The sequence below is a fragment of the Macaca thibetana genome, chromosome 9, assembly GCF_024542745.1.
Source record: "Macaca thibetana thibetana isolate TM-01 chromosome 9, ASM2454274v1, whole genome shotgun sequence".
Taxonomy (NCBI): domain Eukaryota; kingdom Metazoa; phylum Chordata; class Mammalia; order Primates; family Cercopithecidae; genus Macaca; species Macaca thibetana.
In genome coordinates, this window is record NC_065586.1 from 22,422,690 (window position 1) to 22,446,851 (window position 24,162).

General features: G+C 42.7%; 1 protein-coding gene across 5 annotated transcripts in view; it reads right to left on the reverse strand.

Moving 5' to 3' along the window:
• Nucleotides 1–24,162, reverse strand: part of PIP4K2A (phosphatidylinositol-5-phosphate 4-kinase type 2 alpha) — a 176,985-nt gene that overhangs the window by 32,299 nt on the left and 120,524 nt on the right. For 4 of the 5 annotated variants that reach the window (XM_050804061.1, XM_050804064.1, XM_050804062.1 and 1 more), the window contains exons 4-5: nucleotides 19,826–19,978; nucleotides 2,036–2,182 (exon numbers count right to left, since the gene is read on the reverse strand). In XM_050804061.1, the coding sequence (XP_050660018.1) occupies nucleotides 2,036–2,182; nucleotides 19,826–19,978 (300 nt within the window). The remainder of the gene's footprint in view (nucleotides 1–2,035; nucleotides 2,183–19,825; nucleotides 19,979–24,162) is intronic. The other variant, XM_050804063.1, reaches the window with a different exon arrangement.

Here is a 24,162-nt window from a genome sequence, read left to right on the forward strand (position 1 = left end):
CTCGCCTGTATGCTGGGGTGCTTGCCACATGCGGTCATTTCACAGAAAACTGACAGGGCTTGTGGCCAGTGACAAAATGTGAGATTCCAAGTAAAAAACCCATTTTTAAAAAACTTATATCCCCCACCCTGGGTCTGACAGCTTCCCAATATGTAAAAGACTTTTCTGATGACATTGGTGGTGACAGTGTTATGACTGCTTGATACTGCATAATGAAATGTGTCAATATTTGGAAGAGGCACATAACTCAGTGAACCAATATGTTCCAAATGGCAAGTGCATGCCTTGACAAAGTCACACATTCAGAACAATGCATGCAAACAGACCAATGGATTTTGATGAAGAGTTCAGAAAGTTCATTGATGTGATTTCAGATTTCATAATGTAACTAAGCTTTGAGAAATTACCTCTTGTCAAGCTATGGTATAGTATCAACGAAGAATATCTACAATTATCCAAAAAAGTTGTTAAACATGCTTTAACAACTTTCCAAACTTCATTATTGTGTGAGTTCAGATTTTCTTCACATACTTCAGCGGCATAACACCGCACAGACTGACAGTGGAATCAGATATGACATTCCAACTGTCTCACATTAAGTCAAGATATTATGGAGATTTGCAAAAATGTAAAATAATGCTACTTGTCTCATTAATGTTTTTGCTTTTGGAAAATAGTTATTTTTCATAAAAATGTTAACATGTAATGGTTTGCTCATTTTTAAATAAACTAAATATTCTAATATTTCTTATATTAATTTTTAATACTGTAAATATCCACAGACACAACTCACATCTGCAAAAGCTTTTGAGGGTCCTCTTTTAAGAGTGTGAAAGCGTTGAGACCAAAAAACTTGAGAACCAAATGTCAGAGACCAGAGTTTGGCAAACTTTTTCTGCAAAGAGTCAGAGGGTAAATGTTTTAGGCTTTGTGGTCCCAAATGGTCTCCGTGGTAACTACCCAACTCTGCCATTACAGTACAAAAGTAGCAACAGACAACACAGAAACAATGGGCATGGCGGTATTCCAATAAAAATGTATTTATAAAATTGGCCCAGCCAGGCGCCATGGCTCATGCCTATAATCCCAGCACTTTGGGAGGCCAAGGTGGGTGGACTGCTTGAGTTCAGGAGTTTAAGACCAGCCTGGGCAACATGGTAAAATCCTGTCTCCACCCAAAAATACAAAAAATTAGCTGAGCATGGTGGTGCATGCCTGTGGTCCCAGTTACTTGGGAGGCTGAGGTGGGAGGATTGCTTGAGTCAGTGGGGCAGAGGTTGCCATGAGCCAAGATTGTGCCACTGCACTCCAGACTGGGCAACAGAGGAAGACTCTGTCTCAAAAAAAAAAAAAAAAAAAAAGAGTCCTTCAAGTAGGATTTGGCATTCAGGCAAGTCAGTTTTTCAGCCCCTAATTTGAACATTCTCCCCTGAGTTGGTGATACCAGAAGCCAGATTATGTCGCTCTACTCTCAGAATTTCCAGGGGACCCCCTTTCTCTCCAAGCCTTTGAAATGGTCTCTATACTTACAGTTCCCTCTACCAGCAACATTCTTCCTCAGCTCATTTCCTCATCTCCTTCAAGTCTGCTCCAATGTCATCTTTCTCAGGGGAACCTTCCCTGACAGTCCTATTTAAAACTCCCCCCTTCTTTCAATTCTGTCTATAGCACTTACCACTTCTGGGTATGCTCTATGACTACCTTATTACTTTTACTTACCACCTGTCTTTAGCCACCAGAATGTCAGCTCCCTGAGTGCAAGTTTGGTTTATTCATACCGTTATTTCCAGCACCTAGAACAATGCCTGGTATGTACTTGAATATTTAAGTAGATGCGATATCTTTAACATGTGCCAGTGTTTTTTGGTGAGGCCGGCAAGCACTTATTGCCTCAGAGGAAGGAATACACTGCTACTTGTCTGGTAGCTTTAAGTGCTGAGTGGCTCCAAAGCATTTTTGATGATCAATGACAACATTTACAATGTAGAAGAGTAAGCTTGAGTTACCTCACAAAAATTCATAAAATCAATCTCACCTTTAAGTCGTATTTCCTATATACAGACAAACGGTGGCTGAACACATTTCTTGTAACTATCACATATATTTCAACTCCATCAACATTAAGCCGGTACATGCCCAAGAATTGGGGAAGAAGGGTGATCCCATGACATTCCACTATGTACTGCATAGGAGAGAAAAAAAAAGGAAAAAAAATCCAATCAAAAGATTGCTTCCTTAGATGTAAAATACATACACCTATGGTGTTTATACAAAGTGAAAACCTCCGGTCATTAGGGTCCTATTTACGGAAAATGGCCACATTTGTACTGCTTACCAATCACATCTCTGTTCACCATATCTACACAGAAAAGAAAATTCAATTTTATCTCCAAACAATTTTTTTCCAACATTCCAAATGGAATTTGTAAGGTCAAACCTTGGATATGATAGTGTAAGGCAAGAGGACATGTGACTGTCTTTCTCAAATTCCTTTCAAGGGATAATACACTCCACCTACCACCTTTGCCTTCTACCCCAAAGCCCTGACTACAGCACTGAGGCAGAGCGACCTGGCCGCTAAAATCAGCTTCTCTAACATTGTTGAAGTCGAGATTAAAGAGGAAATTGTGGAGACCCCAGTGTTAGAAGCTGGGAGGGCTGAGCTAAGCTTCCCATGAGAGCAGGGCAGAAGGGGCAACCCCTGTGACCACAGCACCCTCACTCCTGCTCTGCCGGCAGATGGGGACTGCCTGGTTCCCGCTGGTTTCCACCAAGTTAACTGGACAAGCCCAGGGTTGACACCATTTCCGAGGAGAGTTGCAAAAACACAACACGACCTTGGCTGTTTCTCATGACCACATTCTAGAGGGCCACAAGATGGAGCCACTGCTCCCCGAGAGCAGATTTTCACAAAACAGGGGTCCCTCTGCACTTCCCAAAGGAGGCTTAGGTTTTCCTTCCTTTAAAATCATGGGGAAGGAATATTTCAAAAAAGCTCTATGTCCATTGACACATGTGTGAAATCTCCAGGATAATAAACAGCATAAATGGTGAGATTCCATTATTGTAAGCACCATACATGTTGGGCATATTCAGAGATGCTGATGATGCAGTTGGAGGGAATTCTGATCTTTTTTTCTATACTGCTTGAATTTTTCATTTTCTTTTTTTTTTAAATGAGAATTTTATAAAAAATACAAAAGTAATTAGAATGTCCTTTCAAACATTTTAGTTGTAAATACTGTTAATAATCAATTCTGATAATACTTAAACCACCTTAAGAATGAAAGTCTTCAGTTTTGATCATTAAAGATAAACAGCATTGGTACCTGACTCTGATTTTTGCCATCTAGAGTTTTGGCAAGTTTTAAAGCCGCGTCTTCCCTTTCTTTTTTCTTGTTGACAATAACTGAGCTATATATTTTAATCTCACGTAATTCCTGAGGAGAGTTTCACCTTGTTATTTGAAATTAGATGAGTGAAACATTTTCTCTTTCAAAATATAGTAAATTGAGTTTTGCTAATGCAAAACAGGTAGTAAACAGCCATTGCATGAAAAGAAAATTTCTCACATCTGATCTAGAGAAATAAAAAGGAGTTCTTGGCCTCTGTAGAAAGGTGGCTGGATGGGCCTTCAAACATGCAGACTGAGGAAGTCCAGTCTCCATGTGCAGTAGAGAGAACGTAGGTTTGTGAGCCAGAAAGGCGTGTGTGTGTGTCCTGGTGCCTCCATTTATGAGCTGTGAGATCTTGGGCAAGTTACCAAATCACTCCACATTTTAGCTTCATTTTCCAAAAAAAGAGCCTAATTCCTACCTTGAAGGTTGTTTTGAGGGTTACAGAAAAGAGTATGTCAAAATACTTCACACGATGCTGTGTACTACACTATACTGAAGATGATAATGATTATTTTCATTCAAAACTGTTAAGAAATTTTAATGTTACACCTGTTTTGTGCTCCAAACTGACATACAGACATGTACTGGGTGGGGTCTACTCTGAGGCAGTTATTTTTGAGGCCCACAAGACAGTCCCTGCCCCGGGGCACACACCGGTTTTGGTTTGGATGCTCAACCCCTCGCTGCGCTCTCATGATGGACTACATTTACAGAATCCTGCCATGTCTCTCTGATTCAAGTTGCTGTACAGAGCCACAGACGGCTATGTCTCATAGTGGAAAAGAACCAATGCTACAAATATGGTAAATAAATCTTTTGAATATTATACAGCAAATCATTGACTAGTTGCTCCCTCTTAGGAAAAAACACCCATACAGATTACATTCTATACTTTCCCTACCTTAAAGATTAGCTAAATTACTACACTGAAAAAAGATCAAATCTGTCTACTTTGCCAGGTGTGGTGGCTTACGCCTGTAATCCCAGCACTTTCAGAGGCTAAGGTGGGTGGATCACGAGGTCAGGAGTTCAAAATCAGCCTGGCCAAGATGGTGAAACCCCATCTCTACTAAAAATACAACAATTAGCCAGGTGTGGTGCACACCTGTAATCCCAGCTACTCGGGAGGCTGAGGCAGAAGAATCACTTGAACCCAGGAGGTGGAGCCGAGATCGTGCCACTGTACTCCAGCCTGGGTGACAGAGTGAGACTCCATCTTTAAAAAAAAAAAAAAAAGTCTGTTTACTTTATCACCAAGTCTACACGCAGTTGTTCTCAAACGTACGGCTCACCTATGGGGCTCCTTGATGAATACCTAAAACTCCTGAGGATATAAATATGTACCAACCCACAAGTCATACCAAAGTTTATTAGATTGCAGTATTGCCAAGCTGCAGGTGGTATCAAAGGTTTAGAAAGCATTAATGGGTTAAAATTTTGCAGCGGAGAAAATTATACCCATTAACTCAATTTCTGGGGGGAAGCACTGGGAAAGGGGCACACTGTTGCATTTTCAGTGGAGGAACATTTCACTGGGTCTGTGAATGCCTGGGCTATGGACCTCTGTTCTCTAGCATGACGCGCTGTTGTAGGCAGATGTTGACACAAAGAGGCCTGAATGAGAATCCTGGTGGATTCTCCCAGTTGACCCAGAGAAAGCTGAGCACAAATTCATAACACCAGTGGGCCTAACTCCAAGGATTCCTACACACAGCAGCTGCTGGAGGGCAGCCCTGAACCAGGGAGACTGTGGATTCACAGCGACAGCGTTAGCCGGGGTCTCACGAGCCTCAGTCACGCTGCACAGCTACGAGCCCCCCGATCCAGCTCCGTGTTCCTTACCTGTGTGACCTTGGGATAGTTATTCAACCTCTTGGTCTGCATTTGGAAACTGGGAGGTAATAATAGTACTTAATGATTAAATGAGTTAATTATAAAGTTTTTAGAACAGAGTCTGGCACATAAAAAGTAGTATAAAGTGTTATCTACCTTATGAACCTTTTCCATTTTCATCAAACCTCAAAACCCCCTCATCACTCTCAGTATTCATTCATAGAGGTCGAGTATGGTGGCTCACATCTGTAATCCCAGCACCTTGGGAGGCCAAGGTGGGCAGATAGCTTGAAGTCAGGAGTTTGAGACCAGCCTGGCCAACACAGCAAAACCTTGTCTCTGCTAAAAATACAAAAATTAGCCAGGTGTGGTGGTGCATGCCTGTAGTCCCAGTTATGCAGGAGGCTGGGTGAGGCAGAAGGATCGTTTGAACTTGGGAGGCAGAGGCTGTAGTGAGCCGAGATCGCACCACTGCACTCCAGCCTGGGTGACAGAGCAAACTCCTGTCTCAAAAAAAAAAAAAAAAAAAAAAAAAAGATGTATTCATACATTCACTTAAAATACGTACTGAGCATCCATCACATGCCTGGTACCATGAGGGTGCTGACTTTGCATTGCGGAGTGGAGATGCCTGGTTCTTGTCTGTGTGCAAGTTATCCTACTTCAGGTGGAAAAGGGTGCCATGGGAGGGGAATGGCTTGTCTTCCGGTAGCCCCATCTCCCAGTGATACAGTTTGAATATACGTCCCCTCCAAACCTCACGCTGCGATGTGATCCCCAATGTTGGAGGTGGGGCCTGGTGGGAGGTGACTGGGTCATGGGGGTGGGTCCCTCATGAAGGGTTTGGTGCCATGGGGAGAACTACTTACAGAAAAGGGATTTCCAGTCTCCTTCCCCACCTCTCACCAAGCCATGCCAGCTCCCCACTGCCTTCCAACATGAGTAGAAGCTTCCTGAGGGTCTCACTCGAGACAGATGCTGACGCTATGCTTCTTGTACAGCCTGCAGAATTGCAAGCCAAATAAACCTCTTTTCCTTATATATCACCCAGCCTCAGGTATTCCTCACAGCAACACAAACAGGTGAAGACACTCAGTGCTTGCACGGCGGATCCGCTTGGAAGAGCAGTCTCTCCAGTCACACTGGGAGCAGTCTTGTCAGGTTCCTGGGCATCCTCCCGCTCAGTCCAGGATCCTCAACCTCTCTCCCTCCACTAGCAGCTTCTCAACAGCGCTTAAATGTGCTAAAGCTTCTCTCAGGAAAGCAACAAAAACAAAACACAAAACACCCCCTCAATTGCAGAGATGCATGGTCTGGCACTGCCTGGATCCTGGCTTGAACGCACACTTTGAGGGCAACTGGGGACACCTGATTATGCCACTAACTAGGTATTTGGTGATAGTAAGGAATTTATCAGCAATTATCTTATACCGAGAAGTCCTTATGTTTCAGAGAAGCATATCAAAGTATTTACAGAGGAAATGTGTCTGTGATTTACTTTTGAAACACTTCTGCAAAAATAAAATGATGCAAAATAAAATGTTAATAATTGTTCAATCCAAGTGATGGGTATATGCTACCAATTTTCTGTCTGTTTGAACATTTTTACAATAAAAAGTAAAAAGAAACACAAACCATTCTTTGACTGCATGTCTTTCTCCATCTCTGGTCTCTCTCCTGACTGGCTTCTTGGCAGAGTTGTCTATGCTTATTCTCTATTGCTCTGTAACTCCCATCCATTCTGCAGCTCATCCTGCTCTGGATTTTACTTTCCTATCCCTTCAGAGCAACTGCTCCCCCTGAGAGCTCAATGACCCTTGAGTGGTTAAATTCGACAGATGCTTCTCCGCCTTTCTCTCTCTTGAATCCGATGAGCAAACAGCGCTCTTGTCCAGGGCTTCCTCCCTTGGCTTCTGAGACGCTATGTTTTCCTGGCAGTCCTTTTCCTACTCTGTCCCACCTTTCCTGCTCTTTGGCCAATTCTTCCTCCTCTACATGCAAACTGTCAGGGCCCTGACCTAGATGTCCTCTCGTCTTCTCTTCTTCACTGTGTACAGGCTACCTGATCCACACCTTTTGTTTTCACTTCTATCTGTGTCTCGGTAACTCCCAAACTTATGATTCCCAGTCCATGATCTTTCTTTTGAGTTGCACATCCATATAGGATTCATGTAATATGGCTTTCTGCTCCACGAATGTAAGCTCCACGAAGATGGCAAGCACTGCCCTTAGCAGGACCTCATGTGTAAAAAACATTTCATATACAACTGTTGAATAAATAAACAAATGCAGCAAATAATTTTAAAAACCCAAGGTGTTTCCTACAGATGCCTACTCTCTCTGCTCTCTATAATTAACACCATGACCCTTACCTCCAGGTGCTGTAAATATGAAAATTCTAGATTTTGAAGGCAGAAAAAAACCTGTCATTTATGATGAAAGGGAAGCCCTAGATTTTTCTCATGATGGCCATGACAAGTGAAGAACTTTACACAAGAAGTAGGAAAAAAGCAGGCATATGTCGGGCATGAAAGGATGAAAAGAGGGTACTACAAAGTAACTGTTTAAGGATGCTAATCTTAAAAAAAAAAAGGCAGTCACATGGTTAACTTGGGGGAGAATTCAGAAATGGTCACGGTTTATCTGTTCTAGGGCTCTTACTGCACATGCAAACTGTACGACGCGATGTATCCTCATTCTCTAGCATCATGGGAGAAATAGAACTTTGAAGAAGGGGGTAGAACAGAATCATAACCCTACTGATATCAATCTGTCACTGAATAAGAGTAAAGAATCACATCCGATGATTTATACAGAATTCACACTTAAAATTATCTTAACTTCCCAAAGTTTGTATGCACTGATGAAGCTGATAAATGGTGTCCTCTTTAAACCACAGAATCACATGCACAGCAATTAGAGGACGTCTGCCTCCTTCCCCTCCAGCTCCTCTCTATCCTCACCCTTGGAGGGGAGGGGATCTTTGGGCATCACACGGCTTAGACGTGATGCTCCCATACCAACAACAGAGGAGCTTGCTGCCTTTAAGATGCCCCATTCTGGCCGGGCATGGTGGCTCATGCATGTAATCCCAGCACTTTGGGAGGCAGGGGCAAGTGGATCACTTGAGGTCAGGAGTTCGAGACCGGCCTGGCCAACATGGTGAAATCCCGTCTTTACTAAAAATATAAAAATTAGACAGGCATGGTGGCAGGTGCCTGTAATCCTAGCTACTCAGGAGGCTGAGGCAGGAGAATCACTTGAACCCAGGAGGGAGAGGCTGCAGTGAGCCCAGACTGCGCCACTGCACTCCAGCCTAGATAACAGAATGAGACTGCCTGAGAAAAAAAAAGAAAAAAGAAAAAAAAAAGACATCCCATTCTGATGAATGTGGAGATAAGGAAAACAGGACCTGCTGATGACTCAAGCAGGGCCAAGATGCAGCTAAGGCCCTGGGGTGAGGGTGGAGAGGGCAGAGGCAGGAAGGGGTGAGGGGTGGAGGGCAGAGGCAGGAAGGGGTGAGGGGTGGAGAGGGCAGAGGCAGGAAGGGGTGAAGGAGGGAGACTTCCACGAGCACCCACGGTCTAGATGTGGCTACAAGGCAATCCTTCCCCACTGGCAAAAGGACATCATCAACACAGTTGTCCCTTTCTGTGATGGTAATGTCTCGCTTTACAGACTCGACAGGTGCAGTGCTCTAATGGCCTGGAAGGCTCCTCTGTAGAATGGATGAGTGCCAACTCCTGTCTGTAGCCACTCTGAAGTCCCAAGGCAGATGAGGCCGCAAATGGACCAAACACTGAACAACGCTGGCCGTCCCTGTGTGGCTCAGAAATTAAGAGCACACACCAGATAAGTGGGCTTATTCTCCTGGGAGAGCACAGGCAGCATGTACACAATACCGAAGAGTGTTCCTTTCAGCAGTTCCTCGAATAGGGCTTTTCCCCTGAGGCATTCCTCCTGGTGGCACAATGCTCACCTGTCATTTCCACCTGTCTGACTCTGCAGGTCGCCTGTAGCTAAGCCCTCTGCTCACATCAAACAGCAGCTCTGCCTGGCACCTGAAGCGGAGGTTTCTAGATGTCTGCGATGCAGCCATGGCACTGAGCTTCCATATGCATAGGTGCTGAAAATCTGCTCTCAAACTTTATAAAAGTGAACCTGATTATCACCAATTCTTCTTACACTTGCCATATGTAGCTAAGTCAATCACACTTATTCTTGGGGTCAGCTTTCCTATTCTCAGTGTTAAATTCACTACGTTACCTATGCTTGCATTTTACAATATTGTTTTTGCCTAGCTACTTGGGAGGCTGAGGCAGGAGGGGTGCTTCAGCTCAGGAGTTCAAGACGAGCCAGGGCAACACAGGGAGATCTATCTCTTAAAAAAAAAAAAAATTGAAATACTCCTTTTATTAAGTACTGTTCACTTCTGCACTGTCATAGCTGGGCACCTCTTGTCACTTCCCTTCATTACTTACCTCATAATAGCTTCTGCTAATTCTAAGAGTGCTCTCAGAAACTTTCCTATATGATGGCTTTATTTTTTAATTTTTTCATCTGTAACATGCATTTCCAACACTAACAGTTTTCACTTTTTTCTGTCTTTTTTTAAAAAACAATTTGCTTACAGCTGGGCATGGTGGCTCATGCTTGTAATCCCAGCACTTTGGGAGGTCGAGGCAGGAGGATCGCTTGAGTCCAGGAGTTTGAGACCAGCCTAGGTAACATGGCAAAACCCCATCTCTACAAAAAAAACAAAAGAAATGAGCCAGGTGTGATGGCACATGCCTGTATTCCCAGCTACTTGGGAGGCTGAGGCAGGAGGATCACTTGAGGCTGGGAGGCTGAGGGTGCAGGGAACCGTGTTTGCACCACTGTACTCCAGCTTGGGCTACAGAGCAAGACCCTGTCTCAAAAAAAAAAAAAAAAAAAAAAAAAAAAAAAAAAAAATCTACTTATAAATGATGTCATCAACAAAGGTCAAGTTTCTCCCTTCCTAATTCTCCCTCAGAACTTTTTCCTGTACTACTGTGGGCTTGTTAGAAACGTAATGCAATGATAAATTAGAGTCGTGGAATTAGGCTTTCAAAAACATAAAATGTTAACAGCCACCAGACCTAGGTTTCCTTTGCTCTTAGGCACTCACCGAGAATAACAAGGGTTATGAAGCCCCGATCTGTTGCTCTTCTCATGGAGAATGAAATGCCATTAAGAGATTCACAGTTGACTGAAGGTTGCAGCAGAGAGGGTTCTAAGTGATGTACTGCAACAGATAAATATTTATAACTCCGCATGATAGTGTGAACCTGGGCTCTGGCTTTCGGGAATTGCTGTTATTATCGTGTTTCACTCATTTTTTTTAAAAAAGCTTGAAGTGACAATTTAATATAGCATCCAATTAGTACTTCAATGTAAAGTCTTGTTTCATTTAATGTTTTTGAAAGGTTAAATTATCTGTAATCCTTATTGTACCACAGGCTATGTTTATAGATTATTCCTACAACATATTTCACATGAAAAAAAAGGAAAGGGAAAGGAAGGGAAGGAAAATGAAGGGAAGGGAAGAAAAGAAAGAAGTCCAGGCAGCCTGAAATTATGGATTGCTCTGGTGTACAATGGCCAAATAAGTAAACAAATGACACAACTTTGAGTGGATGTCTTGGTATATTCGGGGATAATGGTCTGTAAGCGTCAGTTAATATAATTTATTTTGATTTCAAATCGTCTTGAAGTAAAAAAAAAAAAAAAAAAAAAAAAAAAAAAAAAACCAAGGACTACATTTAAGCAAATGTAACAAATAATATAACAAATAAAACTTTACTGATTTTCTTAATTAAGCTTGATAAAAATCAAGCTTAAAAGGAACAAGCATTCTTCTGTAGTATTTACACAAATTCTTCGTACTGAGATATGCAGAAATGCCTAAGTGCACACATGGATGTGCCTAATTCAATTAGTGACACACCATAATAAAGACCCATAAATAACATCATTAAAAATGAAATAACTTTGTAAAAAATACAATAAAGTGCGTTATTATATGTACATATGCCATTTGTTACAAAAAGCACAGAATGGCTGCTCCACACATGACGGCTGGCAGGGAGCTCTGACAAGCCCAAGGCCTCCTGGACAGCCCCATTCCAGACAGGAAGCTTAGCTGGTATCAAACGCAGGAAGGTTCCAGAATGGCCCCTGTACCCCACACACAATTGGGAGCTGGGGCCTGAGCGGCCTATGCCTGGGGCTGGGGGTACTGAGCATTTGAGCAGGTGCACCCGAGAGCAGGTGTGTCCAGGGAGCATGTGAGGAGCTGGAATCCAAGCCAAAGTGTTGGAGGTGCCAGACAGAGCCTGTCAGGAGCACATGGGTGCAGGGACACTGAGGACACCAGCATGGTGGGGGAGTGGGCCCAGGGGCTCCCACTCCTAGCAAAACCCTTGAAGGGTGCAGACAGAGTCCAGGGCTGGGAATCCCTACCCTCCTCTTTTGCAGAAACAAAACTCTCTGAAAAAGAGCCTCCCTAAATTAGGGGCAGAGGCCTTCCCAAGCATTGCAGAGGTGAAGATGAAGCTCTGAGTTCAGCAAGACTCTCGGACACTAAAAAGCAAGTGTAGCCACAGAGATGGGATGCCCAGATTCCCTCCAGGGAAGGCCGTGCTGCCCAGCTGAAGGTGTGCGGTCCGCAGAAGGCCTGCAAGGGCAGCTCCTTCTAGGTCTGCCTTCCGAGGGCAGCCTGTCATTTTGGCCCAACATAGGAGCCTCTAGTGCCCCACGAGGTTAGCCGAGGCTTGACTGGGCCAGCAAGGCAGTCTGACTTCTCCCTCTGCCCAATCTCACTTCTTTCCTCTTCCCTACATAAGTTTTGATCCTGATCAACATCTTGACCCCAAACTGTGTCAGCATCTGGTTGGGCAAGTCACTGTGTGTGACAGTTGGCAGACTGAGACAAATTCAGGCCCCCAGGAATTACAGAGGTGGGGACTCTCAGGAGTAAGTTTTGAACAGTTATGCGCAAAACATCTAAAGAAACAAAGGATGCAATTTCACAGATGAGCATAAAACAATAAACTATCAGGAATGAACTGTCAGATTTTGAAAAATCTTCTGGAAAACTTCTAGAATAAAAAAGATAATTGTTGAAATTAAAAAAAAAAAAAAAGGATTAGAACAGTTGAAGAGAGACTTAGGACTGGATGATATACTTTGAAGAATTTACCCAGAATTGGGCAGAGATGTTTGGAGATGGAAAATGGGAAAGAAAAGTTAAAGATGGGGAAGCCAGAATGAGCACATTAAAGATATACTTGTTGGAGAAACAGAAGGAGAGAGGTGAGGCTGAAAGAGAAAAGGACCGCGGAACTTCCAGGCCCTGGGGAAGAAGTGCCGCAGGAAAAGCTTGCTGGGGAGTGAGCTGGGCAGCTCCCTGTGAAACTAGGAGCAAATGGCTGAGGACGTTGGGAACAGAGGGCTACAAACGCCCCTGTCAGCAACCTTCGGGGCACTCATTGGGCCACAGGAACTCCCAAGATGACAAATACTTTCACCCGTTTCTAAAACAGAAGCAAGACGTGTCCGCAGCTTCCAATGGCAGCAGAGGGTCTATTGGGAGCTTGTGTTTAGTCTCATAATCTGATACTTAACACAGCACTGAGAATATCCAAGTAGATATTGGATATCCAAGGAGGCCCCTCCAGACCCATCCAGTCAGAGCCCTGATGAAAGTCTAAGAAGCACTAATGCAATGTAGAACCTTTTCTCTTTTGGTGCTACAACCCTCTCCACTCTTTTTTGCTTTTAGCTTTTATGGTCCCTATTTTCTCAGTTTTGTTCTACTGAAGCCTCATCCTCTGAATAGTAACACCAACGTCCCTGACCTTCGGGAAAGGATAAGCAGATGTACTATCAGGAGATTTCAAGGAAGTCACATGCTCACCCTCAGATCCTTGAAATATGACGTGCTAATTAGCCTATTTAACAGGGAATTCAGATTTGGAGGCAAACCTTCTGGATTAAACTAAAGGTATTAATTGTTTCCCCAAATAAAAGGATAAGAAAGGAATTTAAGTCATTTTTAACAATTTCACCCATTTATCGATTCAGTCACTTTGAAATAAAAAAGTAAATTAAAATGCTCCATTTCAAAAGCTATTAAAACACTCAATAATAATTTGATAAGGTATTTCTTGATCACCTACACTGCAACTTCCCTTGGGTTACACTGTAAGTTCTATACAACTTCTGGGAGGTATGTTACCGACAATGCCTCTCAATTTTTTTTTTTTTTGAGACAGAATCTCACCCAGGCCAGAATGCAGTGATGCCACCTTGGCTCACTGCAACCTCTGCCTCCCAAGTTCAAGGGATTCTCATGCCTCAGCCTCCTGAGCAGCTGGGACTAGAGGCATACACCACCAACCCCAGCTAATTTTTTCTAGTTTTAGTAGAGACCGGATTTCAGTGTGTTGGTTAGGCTGGTCTTGAACTTCTGGCCTCAAGTGATCTATCCACCTCAGCCTCCCAAAGCACTGGGGTTACAGGCATGAGCCACTGTGTCCAGTCAATACTTTGAAATTTTAATTCAAGTTGAAGCTACATGATACCAAAGCTCCCAATGAATTCAGATCAGTGGGGGGGAAAAGTCAGTCAATTTAAGAAAAAAAGATATTCAAGTGGGTTCTTTGCCTTTTTTTTTTCCTTTTTGAATGCTCTAACATTGTTTAGCTAATCAGCTGATAATCATCATTTATAGGACCTGAGTTTCTTATAGCCTAACAGAAATGTGAAAAGGATATTTACAGCGAAACATTACTTTCCCAACTACAAGTAAGAGAAAATAAAATGAAGTAAATGAAATTTATGAAAGTTTGCTGTGCTTAACGTGAATTCTCCATTGGTCTGAGAGATGATGCTTTCCTTTCTTTGCACAGAGTGAAAATTACGGTACAATTTGGGCAGGAAATGAAGAATAGAGCAAGATACTGGAACTTGGGGGAAAAATCTAACTCCTTACGGCTGAAATCTTCGTAATTCTGCATCAGTGCCATAGCCTACCAGAAACCAGGCCCCCTAGTGGATTAAAACTGTTAAGGACCGAATGCCACATTAGTATGATTTCAACACGGAGGTGTAGGAAATTAAATACAAGAACGGTATTTAATTAAAAATCTTACTCAGTCACTCATTTAGTACTTCTTTTTCTTTCTTTCTTTTTTTTTTTTTTTTGAAACGGAGTCTCACTCTGTTGCCCAGGCTGGAGTACACTGGCGCAATCTTAGCTCACTGCAACCTCCACCTCCTGAGTTCAAGTGATTCTCATGCCTCAGCCTCCCGAGTAGCTAGGACAACAGGCACGCGCCACCACACCTGGCTAATGTTTTTGTATTTTTAGTAGAGATGAGGTTTTACCATGTTGGTCAGGCTGGTCTTGAACTCCTGACCTCAGGTGATTCACCCACCTCGGCCTCCCAAAGTGCTGGGATTACAGATGTGAGCCACCACGCCCAGCCCATTTAGCACTTCTTATACAACAGACACTGCTCTGAGCATGTTATAAATATGAATTCACCTAATTAGCACAACACCCAAATGAAGGGGGTACTATTATCCAAATATTATAGACCAAGAGGTATCAAGAGTGTAGGTAACTTGCCCAAGGTCATGCCATTGGCCAGGGGCATGGCTGGGACCGGAAGGTGGCTGGCTGGCTCCAAGTCCTTGCTCTTGAACCACCTGCCACACCAGATAGCTGGGAAGGTCAGTGTGTCAGAAAATTAATCCCAGGAAGAATTTACTCAAACATTCAAATAACTAGCAATGTTCTACTTCTCCAGAGGCTGGCCTTGGGGCAATTTTAACCCTCCAGAATATAATTGCAACTGTGGCTACATTTCATTAAAACAGAAAACAACAAAGGAAAAGAAAAAAAAAAGGCTGTTGGGTAACCAAAGTTGTCAGAAAGTCCACGCAATTCACTCCACGGGAGAAACCCTCTATGAGAGCCTCTCATCAACTGATATGCAATTGAACAATCTGCATTCCTTGTCTAGATTTGGAAGGTTCAGAAGCCCAGAGAATTCCAAGGTAAGAGCAACAACAAGCAAGAAGAAACAGAAGAACTGACGACCACTACTGAAGTAGGAGACAGAAAGTTTCTTAGATACAAACCCTAAAAGTACTCTAGGCCCACATAAAGTAGGAATGAAGGCCTGACATATACCTCAAATACCTCTGAGCATCTCAAACCACAGGGAGAGAAATGCAAAGCTTGACAGGCCTCTCTGGGTTTACCAGTGAGAGGCCTGTGCCCGGTCACATGGAATCACACGAGGGTATGCCAGGCTGAGCCCACACCCAGTAATATTCATCAAAATCTTGTTTGGAAGTGGCATACAAGAACAGCCTGAAAAACATTCAAATAGAAGCCAGACTGGGAGAGGGCTAGGCAGCCAGTGTGCATTGTGGCCTTTCTCTGTAGAACAGCATTTACTAAATGTAAACCACACGTTGGTGTGGCCTCTGCTAACTGCTGCGGGTGTGATGTTTGACTCGGCAGACCGGATCTTCCTTCATGAACACCTGCCAACCTGAGCAGGGTCCCAGCCCTGCCCTCAGTGAGCCTAGCAGGGGTCACCCTGAATAGATCAGCATCAAATAAACTGTGTGAATGATGAACCTTTTATGAGGTTTCTGTGGCATTCTCTGATTACGGAATTAACACTGTTACTCTTCACTGCTGCTGTAGTTTTAAAAACCTCTTCTACGTGAGATTTTGCTGAGCTGTATACAAGTGGCATGTTCATCTTCAATGGTCAACATTTGTGTCACCCACACATTTCCTTGTCCTTAATTTGTTTTTGTTTAAATGGAATTTAAAAGTGGACAAATTAGCAAAACCAGAAACAAAAACAAATGGTGCTGCAACCGTGGCTATATTTACACATGGCCTATATTGATAATTAGCAGCCTATATGGACCTTTTTTTTTTTTTAAGTTCTCTGATATTCTTGTATGTTTCTCAGCCTGTGGCAAGGATGTTGTTTTATCAGGTCAGGTGTCTTGTGTCTGCTCTGTGGGGAACTCCTTAGAGTCAACCCTGCTGGATCGTAGTACCAAGACCACTTACATTTCTCCCTGGCAACAGACTCAAAGTGTCAAGCATGCTGGTCATCTTGGCGTGAATGTCTGTGCTTATTCCAGGCTCCATTTTGTGCCTTTATCTTTCTGCCTCCTCCTTTTCTTTTTTTCATTTACTCTAGCCTGTATTTCCAACTTCTTTGAAGGCCACCTTAAATCCTTTCTAGAATAAGGTCAAGAGTGAATACATGAATAAATGAATGAATGAATGAATGAAATGCAGGTGCAGAAGCTGAGTTCAGAGATCACCCAAGAGGCAGTTCCTAACAGGTGAGGATCTACGTCTCCTGACTTCAACTTAGTGCCTTCTAAATAATTTACATTAATAATGTGATTCTCAATCATTAAGACCCTACAAATTATATTTAAAATATTCTGTTTATAAAAAGAAAAAATATAGATGTTGGATAAAGGAGACTTTTCTGAATAAAGAACACACCAAGAAGATAACAATTTTGTAGCAGTGGAACAAAAGGAAGTCTTTACACTGTTAAAGCCCCTGGGAGGTGTCAATAGACTTATTTTGATCCCACACTTATTTTAACACTGGGGATGTGTCAAATCCCTATGTTAGGTTACAATAACTACCCCAGAGAAAACATTACAAATTGTGATTTTTGTAAAGTCAAAGGATGCTAAACTCAAAGTTGTCATCAAGAAGTTGATACTTCAATTGTGTGCCACATTTTATTAGCATGGTATCCTAGCCATCTATCAGAACAATATGTTCTCATCAGTCATGAGATATCACTTTGCTTTGAATGTTCTGAGACAACTGAAAGAAAGTATAAAAAGAATGCATAAGTACATCAATTTCCAGAGGAGAAAAAATGAAAAAGTAGACTGTTTAAAAGGTGAAGAGTTAAAAGCTGCAACCTGTAATTCAATTCATTTAGATAACAGAGCCTCAATGTCTTCCCCCTCACAGGTACCGTCCTGACACTTTGAAATTTCCTTTAGAATAAGAGGCAGTAACATAAGCAGTGTAGAACAAATTTCAAAAGGAATAGATATTATAAAAGATTTATTAGATACGAAATGAATTTAGAGACTGACTGATTTTAGAAGACAAACTAGAGGCAGTACCACATTTCAAAAACAGAATATAGCTCAAAGATCTTTATAGACTTCACTGCAAGCAAAATGTAATTGATCATACTTGCAAAGATTGGAAGAATAAGCAACTGCCAAGAAAGAATCCATGATATTAGAGCATCATGCACGACCCCAAAGTAATGCTTTGGAAGGGATGTTTAAACAGACATCTAGGAACTCACAAGTCCAGGCCAGTGCTGCCTTCAAAGCAGATGCTTAGTAAGTGTGATTGTTTACACTTGAGAATCGTTTTATTAATATAGTCAGGGCCTGTGGCACTTTATTTTGAATACCCTTTGTGACAGCCAATTTTTACCTTTGGGGGATTGGGAACTGTTTAAATTAAAAACACAGTGTGACTCTGCTATGAATGGAAAGTTTGTGTCCCCCAAAATGCTCATGGTGAAACCCTAATCCCCAAGTGATGGTATTAGGAGGTGGGGCCTTGGAGAGGTAATTAGGTCACGAGGTTAAAGTCCTCATTATGGGATCAGTGCCCTTATTAGAAGTGACAGAAGAGGGCTTTTGATCCTGTCCCCATCACCCTACTCCTGCCAACGCAGGTGAGGATACAGTGAGAAGCTGGCCGTCGGCAAATGAGGAAGAACCCGACCATACTGGCACCCTGATCTCAGACTTCAATCTTCATAACTGTAAGAAATAAATTTCTGTCATTTAAGCCACCCAGTCTACGCTTTTTTATGACAGCTCAAGCTGACTAAGATCCTAAAAGCATCAACGTGTGTATGTGTTTTAAACACCAGTTCTGAAGATGATTCCTGGGATGTTGCAACAGCAGACATGTTCATATCGTATGACAATTTCTCAAAGTGACTTAGTTGTTATGTCATTTTTATACCATAGATGTTATCTTGATAATATTGATGCTATGGCCACCATCATACATTGAGTATCTAGTGTGTGACAGACACTGTGCTAAGTACATGACATGCATTTTCCTATTTAATCTTTAGAATCCATATTAGGTGTTATTATTATCCTGACTATATAAACAAAGAAACTGTGGCTTCAAAATCCAGGCAGGGTGTGGAGACTCACACCTGTAACCTTCGCACTTTGGGAGGCCAAGATGGGAGAAATGCTTGAGCCCAAGAGTTCAAGACCAGACTGGGCAACATAGCAAAACTCCACCTCTATAAAAACACAATTTAAAAAAATTAGCCAGGCATGGTGGTGCATACCTGTGGTCCCAGCTACTTGGGAGGCCGGGGTGGGAGGATTGCTTGAGCCCAGGAGGTTGAGGCTGCAGTGAGCTGTGATCACGCCACTGCACTTCAACCTGGCAGCAGAGCAAGACCCTGTCTCTAAAAAAACAACCAAGTCCAGAAGTCACATGGTTAGTAAGTGACAAGGCTGGGATTTGAGCCCAGGATTGTCCAACGCTGGACTTCACGCTCTTATACTCCATGGTGAAGGAGGCCTCTTACAGTGTGGGCTGGGCCTTGGGAACATGTGCTATACCAGGGAAGCTTGTGCTGGAATTTACTCCATGAGAGACAGATTGCTGCTTCCAAGGATGGTCGATTTTACCTCCAGTGATTACAATGGAATTATGCTCGGGGATGAAAAGCGGGCAAGAAGCAGACCAACACTCACCTTCTAAAATCAGAGAGCTTGCTACGTAGCAGATTGGAATGGGGTGGGCCCTGCTGGGGCCAGGACAGAAGAACCACTGACAGCAAAATGGGATTTGGAGGTGTAAATGGATACAAACTCAGAGGTCAACACCCAATCTCTGGCACAGGCAAAAACTTCTGCCAAGTTGCCAAATCTTACGCTGAAAGATTTCAAAATCAGAGCAGTGATAACTGAATCTATTATACAAGAGTATTTAGGTTAAAAGTGTTATATAAATAATGAATGACCTTTATAGCATAAGCATGCCTAAACATTAACTGCCAGGAAACTGACCACTGTAATTTTAGAACACCGGGTTAGAGGAGAATTTTTTTTTTTGAGACGGAGTCTCGCTCTGTCGCCCAGGCTGGAGTGCAGTGGCGCGATCTCGGCTCACTGCAAGCTCCGCCTCCCGGGTTCACGCCATTCTCCTGCCTCAGCCTCCCGAGTAGCTGGGACTACAGGCGCCCACAACCGCGCCCGGCTAATTTTTTGTATTTTTAGTAGAGACGGGGTTTCACCGTGGTCTCGATCTCCTGACCTTGTGATCCGCCCGCCTCGGCCTCCCAAAGTGCTGGGATTACAGGCGTGATAGAGGAGATTTTTATGTGAAATGTGTTCTTCTTGTTCTCTAACTATATATTTAAATCTTTGGCCTTGGTGAGAAATCGCTATGCATATTAACCTTCTTGGAGTTTCAAGTAAATATCAAGAAAAATTACCTGGTGGTATTTCTTCAGGATGTTGTGCATTTCGGCCACGTCTTCACTGGTAATGGTCTTGATGATGTATCTTTTGTCGTAGGAAGTGTGAAAACGAGCTCCACTGCGGGCCTGGGAGTCGTTGGGGAGGGGTGCACTCCTGGTCAGGGAATTCTTCCCGGGTGGGGTAAGAGGGGAAGGAAGGGGGGAAGATAACTAGTTAAAGGTGTGGCTTTCTGATTCCCAGAGAATTTGTCATCATTGGAAGTTTTCAAAAACATTTGTGTCTGGGATAAATTGATAAGTAGGATGACATTTTTACAGGCATCATAACTCACATTGCAAGCCTTTCAGATGAAATGAAAACAGCTTGAATTGTACTATGATTCTAATGTCCTTAAAGCAGACTAATGTCTACAATTATAATCAAAGTAACTTTAATCACTTAGTTCTTTTCAGAGTTGGACAAGATCTCAAAGTTTTCTCCTGAATAAAATTAGGTTCCAGTCATAAAAGAAAATTTTACAGTCACTGAGCATTTCCTTACATGACAGGTATCATGCCAAGCATTTTGCACAGATTATTTCCCCCAATTCTGATAACATTCCCATGCAATTGTTACAATTGCTATCATCATTATTTTACAGATGAGGAGATGGGGATAAGAGAGGCTTAGTATCTGGGCAAAGGGCACATAGCTAGCAAGGGAAGAGCTAGAATTCTGACTCCAGTGTGGCTGGCTTAGAACCCAAACTCTCAACTAGTAAACTACTCAACTAGTAAAGTACTTAACTTGCAGACTATGCTACCTGTGTGCCCCAGGAGGAGAGGGCAGGAGCCTGGGAGAGTGTCTTCTAAAACAGCTCCTCCTTAGGCAATTTGAATTCGGTCCATCCTCCACTCCCTACCGCCATTTTTGAGAACTACTGATATCCTGGAGGGTGGACACGGAGGGGCTCTGAGTAGGGGCTCTTCTGACATCATTCACTCCAAGATCTGGTTCATGCTAGTGACACTGGCTAGGCAGGTCTACCCTTCTCCTCCCATGTGACTTCTGTTCAGATATCCTCTTTCTTACATCCTCCAAGAAGCCTCCTCCTTGTCCCAATCTCCTGACAATGGCTGTCCAGGCCATGGGGTCTAGCAAACCCCACACATGGTTAGTAAGTGACAGGGCGGGGATTTGAGCCCAGGATTGTCCAACGCTGGACTTCATGCTCTTATACTCCATGGTGAAGGAGGCCTCTCAGTGCGGGCTGGGCCTAGGGATGGCCTGTGTGGGATTCAGAGGCAAACATGCTTTCTCCTTTTAACTTCCTCTCTAGAGTGGGCATTCAAAGGCCTCAGTGGCCAAATGCTGTTAGGTTAAGGGAACATGGATATCTTCAGAGAGGCAGGTGATAGCTAGCTCTGCCCATGGATTTGCAAAAGAAAGAGTGCCTTTCTGTCTAGTATATTCCAGTCTCTTTATCCTTTCCTTCCTTTCTAGATGAAATCAACAGGACTGAACCACTTGAAGTAGAATCAGATTGCAGCAGTGCAGAGGTTCACACAGGCCCTACCTGGCCTGAAGAGAAAAGTGGCCCATGAGTAAATCTTCACCTTCCAGGATTCTCACCTCACCACCCTGGCATCCCCTGCAGTGGATCACACATTCTGCAATCGCACACCTTGACCTGAAGGCAAGCAGGCGCACCTGCCAGGTGCAGAGTCAAGGCCACCAAGTAACTGAATCTGCTTTCCTTAGCTTATTAGAAAACTTGAGAGAAGGAAACAAAATCTACATAATCCCCAGTGACTTTAAATAGCAAGACTTGGCAGTGTTCAATTATTCTTAAGACAACTGAAATTTATTAGATAGCCTGAGAATGATAAAAATGACTTTCAGGATGAAAATGGCTATATTAACAAGAGTTCCCTTCTTAATTACAGTGTTTTTTTCCTAAAACATGAACAAGATCTCCTTTATACTACTTCCCACTTAGAACAAAAAGGAAGAGAATCAAAGCGAATTTCCCCTCGTGGGGTTTTAAATGCTAGCCCCCAAAAAGCAATTCTTGCTCTTTGTTAATGGTCTTACTTTTTTCTTGCAATCACTAATTTGCAAAAGGGCATTTCTTCCAAATAAAACAAGAACTCTAGGAACTGTAAGATTGCAAATTATCTTCAGGCATAAAATCAAAGTGGGAACAATCAAGTTTATGAAAGCCAGGTGGAGCAGACCAAATGGAACAGACCTTAAACTCTGTCAAACTGACAATACGTGTAAAACAACTTTTGGGGGGATGGGGAATAGTAAAGGAGAACTGTATTCAGCACAGGATGGAATTCCAGCAGCCTCAGTTTCGTAGATCGTTTCCTTATGCACATTAGATAGGACCGTATAACATTCTCTCATGGGCCAATGGGGTGAAATAAAATTGAAAGCTGCATAGTCAGTGCATCTCAAACTCAACAAGCAACTGAATCACCCAGGGATCGTGTGAAAATGCAGATTCTGATCCAGCAGGTCAGGGGTGGGGCATTTTCAGAAGTAGATGCTGCTGCTTGAGTGGGTCTGTAGACCACACGTGAGAACCAAGGTCTACAGAATGGTGTTTATGCTGTGTTTTGCCGGCACGCAGCATGTACAGTCTAGTGTATTAAGTACGTTATAATTACAGACTTACCGGCACTCATGCCTTTCCCATTATATTCTCTACACCTCTAGTTCGATTAAAATGGGAAACTTTCTAGTTCATAATAATCATCCATGGCATTTACTTTACTAATTAATTAAAGAAGGGTTTAATAATACTATGTACAAGTACCAATACAATGTACGGGATTTTTTATTTTTATTTTTTGAGGCAGGGTCTCACTGTGTTGCCCAGGCCGGAGTACAGTGGTGCGATCTTGGCTCACTGCAGCCTTGATCTCCTGGACTCAAGTGATTCTCATGCCTCTGCCTCCTGAGTAGCTGGGATTATAGGCGTGTGACACCACGCCCAGCTAATTTTTGTATTTTTAGTAGAGACAGGGTTTTGCCATGCTGGCGAGGGTGATCTCGAACTCCTGGCGTCAAGTGATCTATCTGCCTGCCTTGGCCTCCCAAAGAGCTGGGATTACAGGGATGAGCCACCATGCTCAGCCCAATGTATGGGTTTATAAAGGCCTGGAAATGTAAAAGCAAATAATGTAGGAACTCCTTAGCTCAGATACTACTCTTCCCCAGTTTTTTGCCTTTCTTTCAGTTTCAAAGGCATTGTTATAATAACATATGCAGACATTGGATTAGGATATCAGCCATATCTTCATCCTGGTATATAAAACCTTAAAAATTTGAATCTTGATTCTGTCTCAAATCACCATTTTAATAATCACATGAGTAGCCCCAACCCACACTATCTGAGTATTTTTAAGGTTCATGAATATCGAATAACCAATGAAGTTAGGAACACTGTATCAAAACACAGAATGTACCTTTCATATCACCATGAATATAAAAATACATAAATCAAATGTATTAAAAGCCTTATCTGATAAGCAGGAAATCAAAAGAGTTAATGCAATTCTACACAAAACACCTGATCCTTGGAATGATTCTAAGGCCTGGAAAAATCCAACTCATTATTTCACATTTATTTTCACAATATTCCAGTGAGAGAGGAAAAGCCAGGTCCATTTTTCCCACCTGAAGATAAAGAAACTAGTATACAATGGAGCCCAGCAATATGCCTAAGATTCCTATCTAAAGTTTTCTCTGAACTAACCAAAAAGGGTGATTTACAAAGACAAGACTGTACTTCTGTCATTATAATCATAGACTTTTTGTAGCCCTTATAATAAAGTAAAATTGTTTATGTATTTTTACTATTATTATTTACTTTCTTGCCCTATTCCAAGGCATGAAGCAGATGTGTGTTTTTAAAAGCAGTACAGGCAGGGCACGGTGGCTCATGACTGTAGTCTCAGCACTTTGGGGGCCGAGGTGGGTGGATCACTTGAGACCACAAATTCAAGACCAGCCTGGGCAATATGGTGAAACCCCATCTCCACTAAAAATACAAACATCAGCCAGAGGTGGTGGTGCATGCCTGTAATTACAGCTACTCGGGAGGCTGAGGCATGAGAATTGTTTGAACCTGGGAGGCAGAGATTGCAGTGAGCCGAGATCATACCACTGCACTCCAACCTAAGTGGCACAGTGAGCCTCTGTCTCAAAAAAATAAAAATAAAAATAAAAAATAAAGGCAGTACTGTGTAATGGTGAGGGCACTGGTTTGGGATCTAGAACATTCATCAGTTCTTGTAGATAGCATTTAGTCTCTTTGAGCCTCAGTTTCCGGGTCTATAAAGTGATAGAGAATAAGCCCGGG